The sequence below is a fragment of the Plectropomus leopardus genome, chromosome 2, assembly GCF_026936395.1.
Source record: "Plectropomus leopardus strain MGB_pleo_1.0 chromosome 2, ASM2693639v1, whole genome shotgun sequence".
Lineage (NCBI taxonomy): Eukaryota > Metazoa > Chordata > Actinopteri > Perciformes > Serranidae > Plectropomus > Plectropomus leopardus.
In genome coordinates this window covers 19,249,829-19,268,279 of record NC_142177.1, presented here as the reverse complement: position 1 = coordinate 19,268,279, position 18,451 = coordinate 19,249,829, and the positions used below count along the sequence as shown (strand labels likewise).

Here is an 18,451-nt window from a genome sequence, read left to right as displayed (position 1 = left end):
GCATGTTAAATAAGCACAGGAGAGGGAGATCTGTTTTTTATTTTGGCTTAGGGGAGGGGCATACAATTTTAAATGACCGCATTTTGTATTTCATTTACCGACTATTTTTAAAGAAAACATACCCTCCAAATCTGCCAGTGGGTTTGGAAGAAATTATCTCTTTTAAAATTGCCAAATTTATACCGTTTATAATACAAAAAGAACCTAAAACAGAAATTATCATTGTATTTTCAAATTTGTGGACACAACATGTGCGACAAACACTTGTGTCATCAAAGCAAACATAATCAAATAAAGCTTAAATTGTTATTTTTTTAAAAAAAAATCTAAATCTTAGCAAAATTTGGCCAAAATAAGCGTTTGCATCAACTAATCATCATGCACAAAAACAGTTGAAAAAAAAAGTTCGTTTTTTCCAACTCAAGGTTTCGTCTTTACGTCTTAACTGTCAAGGGTCATTTTTAAAGATTTAACAACTAATTTATGGTAGAAAAAACCCCAAAGTCACACCCACTACTCTGATAAATAAAGAACAGTCCTTATACTTATAAAATGTGGACTTTTTAAACCTTTAAAAAGTAGCGATTTCGCCAATTTGGCCTAATTGGTTGGTGATAAACCTCATCCATATCCGCCCGCTGTCCGTGCTGATGTGTGAGTTTATTATATGAAAAAAACAAACGCTGACAGCCAACATGTATGCCGTTTAATAATGATTTCCCTTTGGCACAAAGCGAAGGTGCCGCCCGTCCAATCTGTGCCTTTGTAGAAAACTAACACACCTCAGAACTGTATAACCGTTGACAGACACAAGAAATTAGCCAATGGCCGAGCTGCGCTTCTCACGCTGACCAATCAGCTGCCACCATGTCAGAAGTTGTGTGTTTTGTTGCTGTCAGACAAATGGGGGTATGAGGAGAGAGTCAATCATGGCTGCTTCCTTGGTACGGTGGCTAAAAAGATTGTACGTTTTCTTTTTGATATGTCCCCTCTGTGTACCAGCCTTCTTGAATTTAGAGGAGCTGAATGAGATGAAGTATGGGATTCAAATTCTTCCCGACCCCGTCATGTTGGGGCAGGTGAGTGAGGGTGTTTGGAGGGAGCTAACAATTAGCATGCTAGCTAGGAAGTACGCTACCGTAAGCTAGCGTGAAATATTGTACTTTCACGTCACTAACACGAGTAATGAATAACCGGTCTGTTAGCTAGTCAAGCAACGTAATTTTAAACGTACATGTTGCTTTCAAGTTACACAAAGAGGCGTTAATGTTGAAGTTGTTTCCATGTGACCTACGCAGCAACCATCGTTGACAGCTGTCACAACAACCTCAGCTTCCTTACTTTCACTTATAGCTGCAACTTCTTTAGATTGTCAATAACAAACCACGAAGACTGTCACACAGCCAGGTAGTTAATGAGCTCCAAAACGGTATTGTATGGCTACACATCAAGATACTGCAGCTGTCATGACTGTGTTTCTCCTTTAGACCAAGACAGAGGAGGTTATGATGGTGTCCAGTAAATACAAGCAGCTGTACGAGTGTCGACTTCCAGCCCAGGCCGTCCGCTTTCATCAGGACCCTGCCTCTGAGCCGGACTCACAAGGATACACCGGGCCGGACATCCCAGACCTGCTCAGTCCAATGCACAATGCCCAGTGTCTAGTGAAGGTAAGTTGGCAGTTACATACCAGTGGGATCCAGTAGGCAAATGCTTTTTCTGTTTAGAAAGTAACTGAAACATTTTTTTTTAGTTCAAGGTGAACCTGTTTTGATGGCATCTGTATCACACTTCTGCCACACACATTTGGAGCCATCCAGAAAATACTGCCATGCACTGCACTCAAGCTATATTTGATAGTGTGAGTGTTGAGTGTCACTGAAGATTTACTGTAGTGTGAATGCTAGTTTGTGTCAGCAGACTTTATAGTTTACAGAATGTGGATATTGTGCAGATCCATCCCCAGCTGGGAACAGGTGCATAACAAAAGTAGCATATGAAGTAGGGATGCCCGGATCAAGTTTTTTTCAACCCCCTACTGTATTTGATTCATTTGATATTAAGTATATTAATATACTTAATATCAATATATATTAAGTATATATATATAAGTATATATATAATATGGAGTTTACAAAATAACAAAGTGAAACTAAAATATTTTGGCTCTTATCACAATTTCACTTATTGCATCTTTGTAAAAAATAAGTAAATAAATAACCACAGTAAATACCACAGAGATTGCTCTCAAGTCCACTCAGTGCAGCATTTGTTTTTTTCAACAAAATAATAAATAAAAAGTACAACTAAAATGAGTCTTCAGAAATTCCTCTTAAATCCACTTAGTGTAACATATTAATAAAAGTACAGAACACTATAAATTAGTAATATGATGACAATTTAACTTTAAATTAATGTTATAGCTGAACTTAACATTTCCAGTCCCAACAAATAAAAATCAGTCACAATTCAGCTTATTACAGCATCAGAGTTAAAGCAGTTTACAAAAATGAATAACAAAAATTTCAGTTCAATTTAAAGTGGTATAGCAGCTTAAGTTGAACATGAAAAAAAGTTTCTACTTCTTGAAGTTGCAACATTGCAATAAAACCTGAATATCTGCAGGAAATCATGCTTTCTGTTTACAACACCTGTGTGACAGCAGACATAAAATAAGGATCGTGCATGACGTGCTCAAAATAATGTGTTGATTGGGCCTGATATGAGCAGGACTTCCCTAATATGAAATAAAAAGGCAGTTTTTTTTTTTTTAATTGAGTCTGAACACTGATTATGGCAAATTCACACAAATGTATTGAGGCAATGTTTTCCCATTCAAAACAGACTTTGTATACAAACAAAAAAATGCAGCATATATAATATAATACACTATGACTTAAGTGAACTTTACAATGGGCTTAAAGCACACAAAAAAACCCTAGAGTGACGGAGACTTAGTACATGTCATACAGGGCAGACAGGGTTTTAGGGTCCATAACCCAGAGCAAGGTACCAGGGAACAAACTCAGTCCTATTTTCAAGTATATGACAGAACATACATAAAAAAATATTTGTAGTGCTTACACTGTCCTGCCAAATGTGAGTTTTGATGTGAAATCACATCATTTGTAGTCTATTCATGCATTTGAGACATGCTTTGATATCTGGGCAGCCACCAGTCACTGCTTTATCTACAGTGGAAAGAGTCATGATATCTGGATGCAAAGTCTGATCGGGACCCCTGAAATTATTAAGAACATTATACGTTTGGTCTCTCCATTACAATCACAGTCCTGTACCTCAAGATGCACAGAAATTTCACTGTGCCGCACCTTGTTAAGATGTGGTTTTGTGATGTGATGTGCACACAGTTTTACATGGTCTGACCCCCCCCTCATTTATAAAACAGGGGTTACTTTACAATTACACAAGTAGTAGTGGTTTGTCATTCTTTCACTTGTCTGTGTCTGTGTCTTTTTTTCTCTGCTTGTATCAGTGGTTATGTGCTCATGTGTCTGTGTTTATGAGCTAATGTGCTTATGTGTCTCTGCTTATAAGCTTTGTCTGTGCTTGTGTGCTCTTGTATGTTTTCTTTTAATAGTATCAACCTGCCAGGGACTGCAGATAAAAATGAGCCTGTATGGTTAAACCTTGTACATTTACATGGTGGACTCAAGTGCTCACGTAAATGTATATCGTCCCTCCTTAAATAGAATAAACATAAACATGTTAAAATAGGAAAGGGTTGCCTATAATATCTTTCGCGCACCTATTATGATTATTTCAGCTACAGAAGAAAGTGTATTAGTGCTAATTGGACCAAAGTCCTGTCAGTGATGATGTCAATAATGGATGAGACATGTGTCTCTGCAGCGCTGTTTTATGTTTTTGGCTCATCTTACAGTTGAGATTTCCGCAACAGAGGTCTTGTAGAAACAAAGAGAGAAAAAAGACTGCATAATATCACCCATTTTTTGGAGCATCAGTAATTCCTTTCCCCATGGGTATAAAGCACTGGACTTAAAACATCTGCCTGCCCCCTGCTAATAAACCCTTTTATCTAGTTTGACTGTCGAGAGAATGACCCAAAAGATGGTTATGTGAGTGGGTTGCTGGCGTGATATAAATGAACTCCATGACCAAGCACACGATCACATACTTATCTCCTTATCTCCTCATTAGATTCTTGTGTCTGGTTGAGTAAAAACAAGGCATATTTGTTACCACACCAGGAGTTTGTGGCTGTGAGACATACTAAAAGAATCACTCTGTTATTTAGTCATGAAATTAAATCAGTTACAATGTAGTGTCCAGAGTTTTCCCCAGTATTTTATAGCACTGATGGGTCAGCTTGCCAGAAACAAAGACCACTTTCTTGACCATTACAACAAATAAGCAGACTTTTAAGAAATATAAAATTACAAAAGGATGGTCCCAATGACCAATTGTTAATGGAACGTTTAAAATTAAACTAGTTGTATAGTGCAAAATAAAGAAAACAAAATCAAAGAAATCAAAATTGAGCACAATTAAATCAACAAAGTTAAGCATTTCCCCACCAAAAATATTATGTGTATTATAAGAGGCATTTAAAATTGTTAATCCCATTTTTCAGTCAACAAATTGTATTTTAATCCCTAAAATTAGCTGTCATTGAAAAGGGGCAGAGGTTCCCTTTCACACGGCAAAAATCCACATTTATTTTACAAATTTGATTCTTCTTCTAACTCAAGTGAAACTGTTTTCATCAATGCCAGCTCTGCTGAATAATTTATGACAGAAAATTGGCCTGGTGTCATTATAACAACACCTTAAAGGTGCAGTGTGTAGGATTTAGGGGCATCTTTTGGCAGAAATGTAATGTAACATTCATAAAAATGTTATCTCCTACACACTTGGCACACGAGAAAGGTTTCAGTTGATTGCAATATGCAACCTCACTGCTAAATGTCACTAAATCCTACACACTAAACCTTATATACAGCCTGTACTTATTTCTTGTATTTCACTCACTCAAATAGCAGCCAACATGATCTAGTACTGATTTAACAACAGGATCAGGACAGATGTTGGTTTAAAGTAGCTGTGTAGTATCTTTGAGATAAAGTCAGATTTAAAAAAATCTAATCTAAATCATCTTTTGTCTTGTTCAAGGAATAACAATGTGGTCACATGTTTGTAAAATTACCTCATGAGCTTAAGCTGGATTCAAGTGTGTGTGTTTAGAGGTGTGGGTGTGGGACAGAAAAAGAAAACACTTTCTCTTAACATCTGATTGTAATGTCATTTTTTATTATGCAGGCATTATTTTTTGTTTTATTATTTTTTGACATTGCAAGTGTGTTTTGAGCCTTTTGTTGGTTTTTAACACCTTTTTTAAAATTTGAATTGATTTTTCTCCTTTTTAGACACACGTACTTGCCCAATACTCCTAACATCCTGACATACCAGTTTCTAATCAACAAGCATCATCCAACTTAGCTTATAAGACAAAGAGTATAAAGTCTGGCATTAAGTGTGCTACTGGGCTTAAACTGTACAAAAACATGACAATTTGTGTAAAGGTTGTTTGAATGTGTGGAACTCTAATAGGATGATCGGTGATGTTGTTAATGACATTGGGCAAGTAGTCTAGACGAAAAGGAACATTTGTCAGTCAATTTTTGTTTATTAAAATGTTGCTGTCTTTGCTTCTGACAGACGAAGGACTGGTGGACATATGAGTTCTGCCACGGTCAGCATATCAGACAATACCACATGGAAGGTAAGCACTTGTGTCTGTGTTTTGAGTCTGTGATTTTCATGACAATCACTTTGACCAATGTTGATCTTCTCTCCCCAGACACAGAAATCAAAGGGGACATTCTCTTCCTTGGTTATTATGAATCTGAATTTGACTGGAGCAATGAAACGGCAAAGGTAAAGTTGACTCACTTTTGTGGTTATACGTTTATTTTTTTATATTATTCTTGGTGGTCATAGATTTCTGATCATCATTAGAGGAAGACAGAAATGGGGAATGAATGATTGTGTAATATGAGCTGAACCCTATTTATCAGTATGTGGTAGTGAACTTAAAAGTTGGAAACTTTCACATTTTCACATTTTTTAATGGGTAACACCGGTCTAATTTTGAATGTAAAGTAGACATTCTGTGATCTGTTTTTTTCAGAGCCTAACAGCTATCAAAGTTTCCACAGTTACTTTTTGCGCATCATTCATCATTTCCAGCATAGGGGATAGAAACCGCAAAGAAGTTAGACTGAAGCTCTTTGGTTGAAAAATACTATCAGCCATCGGGGAAAACAAAAGCTGTAACCTCTTCCTGGATGCTTCCCAAATCACGCACTTTTAGTTGGTACTGCGGCTGCCCTTACAAAGAACATATTGTTGCATGCAGTATGCTCACAATCAGGACGTACAGCTTCTTCATAACACTGCGCTCTGTCCTTTGACCCTCTTTCTCATTTATCTGTTACCGTGGAGACACAACAAATCGGCATTCACTGAAATCGGCAGAGACGGAGGTTAACCTGGAGAGCTCTGCTGCTGTTACTTATCAGTGTCTAACTTTTAAATTACAACTGCATGCATTGTGGATTTTAAAATTTTATATTCATTTAAGTAGCTTACATATGCATTTCTCTACCATTGTTATTTTAATTTTTTGTCACTGGTAATCTCTTTAAAAATGTTTTTCATTTAAATGATTCATATTCCTGTTATTACCATTTGACTTGTCATCAGTCACTTGAATGTGCTGTCATCCGTCACTGCGCCTTTTGTCATCTGTCAGTCAGCTGTCAAGATGTGACGGATCGGACTATTTAATTTTACGTCGTACAATCTTTACAATAAGGGTTACGCCTGGCTGTTAGGTGGTGTAAATATTTCGTAACAGCTCATCTGTATGCAAGACCTACTTTGTGAGGTGTAACAAAAATCCAACTAGAGACTGTTTTGCGACACCAACCTGCGACTGAAAATGACTGGGGGTCAGTGGTGTAAAGGGTTTGTGTTGGGGAGGAGCAATGGCCCATTCTCTACTGCCTGCCCCCATACTTCGGGTGCCATTGCTTGGACCACACCCATCTTTAAACTCTGCTTCATTGTGCTCTAAACTACACAACTGTAAAGTTTTGTGACTTCATCTTGCACTGTTGTGAGAAGCTGTCGTGTTGACGAAATCTGTCCACAGACACATAAGCACCTGGTAAAATACTCACGTCCCTGCCACAGCAGGTGTCTCCTGGATCATGATGACACACAGCCTCACAAAAACAATATCAGCCCTGCTGGTAATGATATTTCAACTACCATTAAGTTAATGTAGTTGTTTTAGATATCAAAACGGAGCTGGTAGAGTACTTGTAAGATTACAGATTAAAAGAGCACACAGTGATGGGGTCGTCGGCCAACGGAGAAACCCACCTGCTTTACCAGTCCTCGCCTATCTTATAGCCTAACCAGTCTTTGTCCTCTCTCTCTCCTGACAGGCTGGAAACCCTCTCCTTACTTGTGCAACAACAATGACTTTTGCCATATTAGGCTCTCTCCTAACTCAATTGTGAGAGACACATGGCACAGTGTCCTATCACTATAACAGCCTGTTAACAACACAAGTTGTTATTCACCATCCTTGGCTATTTATTCCTACTGGTCACATAGTGTTCAGAGTGTCTCTTCCTGTGCACGAGTTTTGCTGTTCACTTATGTATCTCAGTATATCCCCTATGCTTTGGAAACTGATTAAGGAGACTATGCATTATCATATACGGCATAGATTATCCCATGATATTTCCCATTTAAAATCTCCCACATTAACACTGTTCTTATAACAACTTTAATCTGGTGCAACTGGTTCCAGAAATCTTTTAAGCAGTAGTGTTGTTTTTACAAATGTTTAGAAATAATAATGAACAAGCTGCGTACACCTACAAACAATCTGATGCTGTTTAAAATAATAAATCACCCTGGGTGTGTTTGGATAAAGCAAATACTATCTGACGGCTTATGCTCTTCTTGTATTGCACATCACCAGCAAAAGATAATCACTTGGATTTGATTGAATTTGAGTGGAAATAAGGGTTACTTTTCATTGAACAGCTCTATGAGTAGTTCGTGGCAACCTGTTTACACATTACTAAGATCTTAGCCAGTTTAGGAAATCACTAATTTGAGCTAATAGGTACTAAGAATTTAGCATTTGAAACTTGGATTAACAAATTGCAGGTGCAGCCCGATCCTCTTTGCTGATTACCAGCTTTGAGTAATGATGATGACTATATGTGAATCATTATCAAAGTGCAAATAATAGAGGCCTCACATTTAATCTTTGAATGATGCACTGAGCCTCCAAGAATACTGAAAATCAGTTTGGTTTAAACACGTTCTCTCTTTATTTCGCAGGCCTCCAAACAGCACAGGCTGAAGCGCTACCACAGTCAGACCTATGTAAATGGCTCAAAGTGTGACCTAAATGGAAATCCCAGAGAGACTGAAGTTCGGGTGAGACATTTTTTATCTTTCTTGTTTTGTTTGTTTTCATTTCTGTTTTGCCTCTCATGTGAAGTAGGTGAAAATGTACATGTTCTACTAAGTGATCCTCCTAAACACACCTTGTTAATTTTACTCTTTTACTCTTTCTGATTGTCATTTTATTTTATTTAGATTTTTTTACTAACTGTACTGTACCTTTATTATTTCCAGTTTGTGTGTGAAGAAGGCTCAGGTGACTATATCGCCCGAGTGGATGAGCCTCAGTCGTGCCGCTATGTGCTTACGGTTCACACCAGTCGTACCTGCCAGCATCCATTCCTGCGGCCGCCATCCACTGCCAAGCCCCAGGGCATCGTGTGCCAGCCAGCACTAAGTGCACAACAGTACATGGATTACGTCAAAGCTCAAGTCTGTGAGTTGACAAAAATGAAGGTTGCTGTGACGCATTGTTTGGGGAGAGGTCATTACTTTCAACATTATGTCCTTTTGGAGCGGGAGACTGGAGCAGGACACAATGCAAGAACAGAGTGTTTAAAGTGTTATGGTGATATCAGATAGGAAGATAAAGGCAGAAAAATGTGTCAAATAGGTGCTTTGACATAGGGAATCTTTGATTGTTTACTTAATAAGAAATTAGGAATGTGTGATTTGATCGTCTGTCTGTTTTCTCTGTTCTTAGCGGACACGAAGCGTAAAGTAGAGCAGATCTCAGAGGAGCTGAGGAGTCTTGATGAAATGTTGGCTGGTAATGAAGAGGCAGATGGAGCAGTCGAGGTTACAGCAGAAGAAACATCACCTTCACCCGGGGACGACCTGGACCAGTCAGACACAAAAGGTGCATGTTTTTTAATACTTGGAGGGATACTTTGCCGATTTTCAACCAGCTTTGTATCATAACAGTGTGGGTAGACGCATCATCAGGCAGATTTTCCCTGGCTTCTATACTCCAAGAGTCAAGAGATCGCCGTCCCCTCTCTCTCTTTCTCAAACTCTCAAACAGACCAAACTCTGATCAAACAGTAAAACTAAGCAGTGCTGGTCAAGATTATGTTTCTGTGTTGCCTGTTTCTTGCCTATGTTTTAGCATACCGTTTAACTGTAAGTCAAGATCGTTTGTGACCAGCTGACCGCCATTGTGTCAGACAGATGAGTTCACATTACGTCACCCACCAGCGAGAGGGTTTATTGGTTTGGTGCTGCACTGTGAGTTCTGGTAGTTGAAGGTTTTCTGATCAAAAGCAAATGCGGCAACTCTTTTCTCTTATTTCGCAGGTCATGCAGCACAGATTTCAAAAGTATTTGTTCGATTTCTGCAAAGACAACCCAGTTTTATGAAAAGACCACATTTCCAGCAGTAAAATACTTCTTTAAAATGCAATCTGCCAAAGCGGCGTAGTACTTTATCACCACACTGCATACAAATGTCTTCTGGGTTTGTTTTTTTTTTCCATCACACTGGATGTCAACATGTGTGCCTTTATTTTGAAATAGATACTGTTGATGTATCTGAGGATGCCGGATCAGAGGAGGCAGAAGATTCTGACTTCTGGGAGGGAGTTACAAAGCCAGGGAGTTCAAAAACATCTGCTCCTCAAGAGGACAATCAGGTATAAAAATATTTATTTTTTGCTTTTAATAAATGATGCTTCTCTGGGCTACTGATTAGAGATTACATTTCCATGCATTTTCTTCACAGCTGTGCTGCTAATAATGACCAGACTAAACTGACACTTTGTTGATTTTTTTTTCATTGTCAATTGTTTTGTATATTCACCAAACGTTTGGTTGTCAAGTAGTATACTCTTCAGATTTAGAGGTGATTCTTCTCTGACCACTAGAGGGTGTAGATAGATACTTCTCCACAGCTCTCTGTCTCTTTCTCAACTCCACTCCATAACCTTAACCTGATTTTGTCTTCTACACGCAGGCAGCAGATGATGGCTATAACTCTCTTACAGACAATGAAGTCATAGATGATGGTGATGAAGGTATTGCAACAACAACACACACACACACACACACAAGGAAGGGTAATGCCGTGTATGACCACCCTGTTCAGTCCTGCTGCTTTAAAGAGCCTCAAACAAGATTAATAAAACTGCAAACTTTTAATTCTGTGCAGTTATATTGTTTGATTTGCAAACTGAGTGAGTGTCGGTCTGGACAGAATGTACATTTTCACATTCAGAGCTCCTATTGAGGGATTTGAATGAAGACTGACCCAAAAAAAAAGACCAAAACACACCCAAAAAAATACACTATCCTCAATTTAAATAAAGTTGCACATTATATTAAATGAGGTAGCCTGTTTTTTTTAAATTTTTTTTATTAAATCAGCTTTCTATAATGAACATAAGTTGTCTGGAGTGTTTTTTTTCAGTGTTTAACTTTAATTTCTCTCTTCATGTTAATGTCTTTCAGTGGAAAAATTCAACTTTAAAATCATCACTGACCCAGCAGACCTAATGAAATTTGTTCAACACCTCAAAGAGAGTAACAGGAAGGTCAGAACTCACCAAGATTAGTGTGATGCTCTATTTGTACACCATTGGGAGTATATTTCCTATTATATTTTCACTGCAGTGTACGTGTATGGGTATTCAACTTCAGTGGGGCGTGTTTTTTTTTTAAATTGTTTTTAGAAAGCACAAAACCAAGCCAAAAGTCGAGGAGAGAAACCAACAAACGACAGGGAAACAGAGAAGCTTGGGGAGGAAGAAAAAGATGAAGAAGAACGTCTGCTACAGGAGTTTGAGGATGAGATGGCCGACCTCTCTGTGCCCTCTGATAAAATTGACGAGATAAAGGAGGAAATGCAGAAGGAATTTGACAACATCATAAATGAGGTTTCAGTATAGAAAGCCAGAGATTCGTCATGAATATTAAAATGTTTTCAGGCAAATCTGACACAATGAAATAATCTAGTGACACTTTGAAGTGATTGGATTGTCTTTTGTGTTATAGGCTCAGCAGGAATTAGAAACAGAAGGTCTGAAAGGGGAGTTTGATCGCACTCAAGCAACTCAGACACTGGAGACAACGCTGGACAAGCTGCTCGATCACTTGGAGGAGAAAGACGTCCAGGACCCAGAGCAGCAAACGGCAGGAGTTCAAAGAGCCAGCGACCCCACCAGAGGCAGCCCCAGCCTGGCTCCGAAGCAGCCAGGTAACCAGGCAGTGTGCCCCTCTGTGCTCATGTTCACGTCTGTGTCCGCCTCCATCATCCTCATATTTCATTCATATGTGCAGCACATGTTTGTTGTAACTGCTTTCATCCCAGAATAGACACACACATGGAGATAATTTGACCCAAAGAATTTATGTTTTAACTATTTTGGTTAGTAAGTGGTCTTTCCTCTGCTGCCATTGATGTACGTGTAGGTGATTTTCGGTAATTTTATCAAAACTGGAATCAGTGACAGTGTTATGAATCTATGACAGTGCAGAAATGTAATTCTTATAAGACAGTGTTTTGGATTGCACATTCTTGGCTCTAACCTCCTCCATCCTGTGGCCCTGCTGATGGGTTATTTGAGGTGAACTGTGTTGTTTGTCCCTCTTTTGTCTCGTCACCCCAGACCAAGCGGCTGACGACCATGTTAAGATCAAAATTACTAAGTATAAGACGGGCAGCAGCCCTGATGGGGAGGTCAAAGTTCAGGAGATGGGCGAAGGAGACCCCCAGTGGCAGCACATAAAGGACGTGGTTAAAGAGCAGCTAGAGAAAGCAGGACTGAAGGCAGAAGGTATGAGGGGGGAGTGCCCGAAACACTCACGGCCTTTTCTCTCTTCCATCTGTTATCTTGAGCATATAGTAGTTCTTTTCTTCTCCTTTCATCTTTGTCAAAAAGCCACACCTGTCAGATTTAGGTTTTTCAAGTTTAGCTGTTCAAACAGCACTCGTGCTAATTGTGCTATGGGTGTTCTTCATTTATCATGCTGCCAGCAATTAAATACATTGGGTTTTTTATTGTTTTTTTTTGTTTTTTTTTAGATCAGGATAGTGTTTTAGACATTAGACCAGTGACCCTTCAAATTAACTATTTTTTTAACAGAATTGCAAAACTAATTATCATGGTAGCAAAAAAATGTTTATGACAGCAGTTAGCTGAAGGCAAAGGGAAACAAAAAGTGTGTCCATGCGTGTCCTTTCTTTTTCATCCACTGTTATGTGTGCACCATTCTTCATTATGATTATTTGTAGTTGTAATAAGTCAGAGCCACTTGGGATTTTATGTGTTTAACTGGCAAGCCTGCCTTCTCCCCTGTTTTTCTTTTCTTAGGTAAAATTGAGGTGAAGATCTTGACGCGAAAAAATGCAGAGGAGACCGGTGATCAGTGGCTGACGGAAGAAGATACAAAGTCCTTCAGGGAGCTCCTCATAAATCTCCTGGTAATTTAAACAGGATAAGGGCTTTTTATTGGGTTCATTTGAATGGGTGTGAGTTATGCACTATTTTACTGTGTTTGCTGGCAGCTGTGTGCTGTAGAGTTAAGTAGATGTAAACTCTACTTAAGCAGTTGTATGTTTAGTTGTTTGGAAGCACAGATTTTCACACACATAACCACATATTTTGTGAGCTTATAATTTACTTAAATAAATTGCATTATTTATGTACTTAAGTAAAGCTCATTACTTACTTAAGCTTAAACTTACTTAAAGCAGACTGCTGACTGTAGATCGGAAAATGGTATCTCTTCTACTAATTAAGGAGGAATATATTTTGGAAAACAAATTTTCCAAATTGTATTTACCAAAATGTCAAACTATAGCTTTAAGGGGCGATTGTATGGTTTCTACTAAGTTCTAGGTTGTCAAACATAACTTACTTTTAGACTGTACAAAACAAAGTATTTTTAACTTTTTTAAAAAAAGGGTTTTTTTTAGTGTAATAACACCAATCTGAAAAAGTGAGATCAAGAGAGTGCAAATGTCCTCCAGGCATTTCAGGGGGCATGTGGGTGGGGAACAGGAAGTGCAGGACATGCTGTTTGTCCAGTGTGTGTATATGACAGTAGTGGAATGAGGGGCAGCAGGTTGCATTATCAAGGTGTCAGCAGAGTAAACAGGCTGTATGGAGACAAACCTCTGACACAATGGGCCCTATTTAAAGATCTATAGTGCGTGGTCTACAGTGCATGCTGCAAATGCATTCACGGCATGTCCAACTTCACTTTTCTGGTTAAATGGTGCGTAATCTGACCAAGAAGCAAGGCACAAGGGGCAAAGGAGTTGTGTTTAGTCCCTTAATTAATCGTGTGTTTTTGGCGTAACATGAATTAAACCAATCAAAGTGTAATCTGCCATTCCCCCTGTAAGTACTGCTATTTACTTGGCAGACTCCGCAAAATGGAGAAGTTAAACTAGCTATAAACTTGACAGGAAAAGGAAATAAAACTGCAGTTTCTGAAATACAGAATAAAAATAATGCGCAGTGTCTCTCTTAATGGGGAGTCAGACAGCAGTTCTGCTCTACTCTCTGCTGCATTTACATTTTAAAGAATGTGATTATTTTTTTCCTTATTAGTGATGTCCCAGCTAGCTCACCGGGTAGAGCAAGTGTCCCATGTACAAAGGCTATGTCCTTGACGCAGATGCCGTGGGTTTGATTCTGTCCTAGGCCTTTTGCTGCATGTTGTCCCCTCTCTTTCCCTTTCATGCTATAGCTGTCCTGTCTAATAAAGGTAAAAAAAAGCCCCTCTCTCCTCCCAAACAAAGTACGGTTGACTCTTAATTAGTTGTCCCTCCTAGCTCCCTTATAGCCAAGGTGGCGATGAAGATAAAAAAAAAACAGGGATTTATTCATCCTGTATCGTGCCTAACTTTTGTGGATCATAACATAGTGGGTGTGAAATATATCTGCAGAATCTCCAGTTCACAATAACACCAAATGTTTCTATCAGTGTCGGTTTTTGAGCCATCAGGTTTGCTTGGAGAGGTCTGCTGGGTTTCGTGCAGCATTTTATTGTAGAGTTACCTCGCCTAGACATCTGTGTCTAACGTCATAAAAAATGAATACAGTTTTAATGAGATAAAGGATTAACCAGCACATAAATGGAGCACAGGCAGTTTTTATCATAGCAGATGAAGCTTTTTCATTTATAGTGTTCCTGTGGATTTTTAAAAAGTCTTAAAGGGCATTCAGTTGTTTCATCTAAAAACAATGCCTTAATTAAAGTCATTAAAGTGTTCTAAATCAATCTTTCAAAAGTCTTAAAAAATGCTTAGGCACAGGAAGTAGGATATTATGAATCATTGTTTCTGAAGTTGCATCATAGAATCTCGTAATAATTGGCAATATCTATCTTTTAAAGAATTTACTAAATGCCTCTGGTCATTCACATCATGCAGATCAGGATTTAAGAAAGTTTTAATTTTTTTTTCAACATTTGATGTAGATCATCTGACTTTTTAACTTGACCAAAAATGTCATACTTCCTATTAGAATAAACATTTGGCTTAAGTTGTCCCTGTAGTTTATGGCTGTTCATGTTTTTTCCCTTCAGTGTCGGTTGTTGTAAAACTGGACTTAATTTCATTCTGAGTGGCAATAAAAAGGTCTTTAAAAGTCTTAAATTTAACTCTACTGAAGATGTAGGAACCCTGAATTTGTGAGTTTATTGTTTCAGGTGTCATCTACTGGGTTTGGGTGGCTTTCCACCTCACTGACACACACTAACCACCCACAAATACACCTCCTCTTTTGCCTTTCAATCTTTGCCACACTGCCTAAAAAACATTCAATAGATTACAACGTGTGGTGTTTGTCACTGGCGTTCAGCACTTCATTTGGATTAGAAAAGTTGAGGTTGTTTTTCAACACACCCTTTTTCCCTTTTCTTACAGACCGGAGGCACAGAAGAGGTTTACAAAGAGCAAAAGAGGCAGCAGGAGCTGGAGAACAACTATAGGTTTGTGTGGGGAGAGTCCCAGGAGGAGTCCCAGTCATCCAGTACGTCTGACTCAGATGACGTGGACATATGAGCTCATTCAGTAAATTCAGTGCACCTTTTGTGACGGTGAACTCCTGTGGAGAACAGCAGGGAGGGGACTCTGAAGTGCAACCGCAAATTTGATAGAGAGCCCAAATGATTCCATTACTGCTATTAAACCTGGCGGATAATATCAACTCACCTGTTTGCACATTCAGAAAATGTGTCTGTGTGTCTTGAATAGGCAATATGTGTCTGTCGTGGGCACCGGTTATATGTTGCACGATGAAACCGCAACGTCTCAGCTGTATTTGTGCAGCCGAATTAAGTTATGCATTTTCCCCTTTTTAATGGGATTCAGTTTTGATAGATGGTGATTCACAATATGTACCTTTTTTAGGAATATGTCAGTGAATTTGACTGAATATTTGTGTCAATTTCTAAAGTTGTCAGCGGCACACAGGTGAATCACTTGCTTTTTGACTGACATGTTGCTATTGACAAAGAAGAAATTACCTTAAGTGACAGCCTGGGGGGGATGCCTCGACAAACTTTAGGAGTGTTTGCAAAAGCTGTTCAATTTACTGTTTACTACAAAGTATGATCTTGTTTGGATATGAAAAACAGAGGACAAATACTCAAGGGTTCACATTCCAGTTCCCAAATGTCTTTGAAACTTTCTGAAACGCTGCATTTGGTGATTAGATTAAACACAACTGTAGATTACAGAAGTGTTTGCACACATGCTGTGGCACTTTATATCTTTAGAACAAAGGTTCTGTTAAGTCAGATTTGTAATATTGTTTCTTTGGGTTGTCGTGCTGTTAAAGAGATTCAAAGAAAAACACGGAGGAGTGTAGGGATATACATCTTCTAAGTGTGTCTTTGGATTTCGGACAAGGATTTCATTTAGCTTCATTTAGCAAAGGAAAGCTACAGCGTCAGTCACACTCTTCCCGTTTGTCACTAACATGGAACCGGTTCAGAGCAACTAAACCAAAAATAGTGGTTCAATACAGGAAAAGCTGGTTCTCAGCTGGAACCAAAAATAGCAGGTTTTTCTTGACCTGGAGTGCGAACCAGTTCAAGAGCCAGAACTAATTTGGTGAAAAAAGGGGTATCAGCTTACCAAAATAATGAATCCACACAAAACTTTTCTAAGGATCCTTCAGAGGTGTACTTAAAAGGGCTGAATTTGTATAATTTGTGAATAAATGTGACTACTCTGAAGTCGACATGTACATAATTATTGCGTAAAAAGGTTTTTAAATTGATTGGTTGTATATTAGCACAAATTAGCTGGGGCGTGAGTTACCTTAGTAAATGTGTTAAAACTTGTGGCTGTGCAATCTAGTATATGAAATTTAATTTCACTGTGGAACTAAGGCGTATTCAAACGTTTCCAGAAACACGATCGAGGCGTTTGTTCTCAGAGAAACCAGTGTCCTGAGGCTCAATATCAGATAAGAGTACGCAGAAATAAAAAAGCTTTGGGGTGTGTGAGAAGGAGTGTCTCTTGACTTAGCCAACTGAATTTGTCTTCTCGCAGAATTAAGAATCGTTCTGGCATTGCTATCGCACCCGTAATGGTCCGACCTGATCCTGGGCCCATATCACAAAGTGACATTAGTGAGCTGGTAAAGGGAAACCCAGAGATATCAGATCCTGTTTATGATCAGATAAGTTTGTTTTTTATCTCGAATCACCAATGTTATACTCAGTGAAAGCAGGCAACACAAAGAGAGCCAGGCTTCAGTGTAGGAGTTTGTGATACGGGCCACAGGTCCTTCATGCAGCGTGATGAGAAACAAATAAACAGTTTTAAACCCTTCTGCCTGTCCCCAAACAAACACGGGTGCCATAACACTCGTGTTTCTCTGCAGTAGTCAGTTTGGTCCTCGCATTTCAACTGTGCACATTATTTGTAAACAGTGACAACTCGCAGTAGAGGCAGATATTCTTGAATGGGACAATATTAATGTATTAGCATTACCGTATTGGTTTCATAGTTTGACGAAATTCCATTTGTGCTGCCTTGTACTATAAATAAAAGTCTCTGAACACTGTTTAATTTGAATAAAAGACACCACACAAGTCTTCTGAACATCAGCCGTGTGTGGCTTTGTGTTGTAATGATAAACTGATGAACATCAACATTTATATTTGTATTGTATTAGATGAACACACAGCATGCTCTTCTGTATGAAGTCTTTGATTTCACTCACCCACATAAGACTAAAAACCAGGTGTGACTTTGTTTACTTTTCATGAATGAACTAACCTCAGTTTACTCAGCTGCTGGCAAACAGCCAGGCAGTATGCATTATTCCTAAAGCACAGACATTTGCTGTTTGTCATGCCTTTGAGCCTCGAAAAACATGTACATTAGAGATGTTTTGATACACTTTTTTGTGTGTGAGACGGTGATGTTATTTAAGGAATGTTTGATATTTACTCTGTAATGCAATTAAGTTTGGAATTTAAAAAAAAAATGCAGTTAATTTCCGTCCAACATTCCTGTCTTTAAGAGGTTGAGCTAATCTGAAACTAGACACCCTGAGCAATCCAGTGGCACCGACTATGGAAAAACAGTATGGCCATTTTACAGGGTTCCCTGACCTCAAACCTCAAGAAGTCTAAATGAAAATGGGTTTTGTAGGTGTTAACGGACAGGCTCACTTTATGCTAATCCCATGCAGTTTTTTTTTTTTTTAACGTCATTTGATTCCTAATCAAGACAATCTGGTAAGAATTGTTTTACCTCTTCATTATGGTCTTCAAAATGGTTTTGAAATGCAAAATAATTGGAAATGAAACCATGTGATTAAAAATTTAATTTATTTCGATCAAATATTGAAAATTTGCGGTTGATTACAATTTATCAAATGAATAATTTGATAGCTCTAGTAGAAACAGAAATTATTATTGACTTTCTAAATTTCAGATGGTCCTTCAGCACATTATTTTGAAGGATTTGCATTTTGCCTGAAAAAGTGGCTCTTTGGTGATGACTTTCACT

The 18,451-nt window shown here is 38.5% G+C and overlaps 1 protein-coding gene across 2 annotated transcripts; it reads left to right on the top strand.

Moving 5' to 3' along the window:
- The first annotated feature begins 877 nt into the window (after nt 1–877).
- os9 (OS9 endoplasmic reticulum lectin) lies at nt 878–17,541 on the top strand. 2 transcript variants are annotated; one of them, XM_042503825.2, is made up of 15 exons: nt 914–1,079; nt 1,488–1,670; nt 5,701–5,764; nt 5,843–5,919; nt 8,410–8,508; nt 8,710–8,911; nt 9,179–9,334; nt 9,991–10,106; nt 10,427–10,487; nt 10,921–11,003; nt 11,142–11,345; nt 11,464–11,665; nt 12,078–12,245; nt 12,783–12,892; nt 15,347–17,541. In XM_042503825.2, the coding sequence occupies exons 1-15, from the start codon at nt 930–932 to the stop codon at nt 15,482–15,484; spliced, it is 2,013 nt and encodes a 670-aa protein (XP_042359759.2). In that variant the 5' UTR covers nt 914–929; the 3' UTR covers nt 15,485–17,541. The 2 variants fall into 2 exon arrangements, with proteins under 2 accessions (XP_042359766.2, XP_042359759.2); XM_042503832.2 differs by lacking the exon at nt 12,078–12,245 and having other exon boundaries at nt 878–1,079.
- Nucleotides 17,542–18,451: the final 910 nt, after the last annotated feature.

Excerpts from the sequence above, each read along its gene's own strand:
- os9 (XM_042503825.2), top strand. The coding sequence starts at position 930 with ATGGCTGCTTCCTTGGTACGGTGGCTAAAAAGATTGTACGTTTTCTTT. Across the intron at positions 1,080-1,487 it reads ACCCCGTCATGTTGGGGCAG|ACCAAGACAGAGGAGGTTAT; the intron begins GTGAGTGAGGGT and ends TTTCTCCTTTAG. Across the intron at positions 10,107-10,426 it reads CTCCTCAAGAGGACAATCAG|GCAGCAGATGATGGCTATAA; the intron begins GTATAAAAATAT and ends TTCTACACGCAG.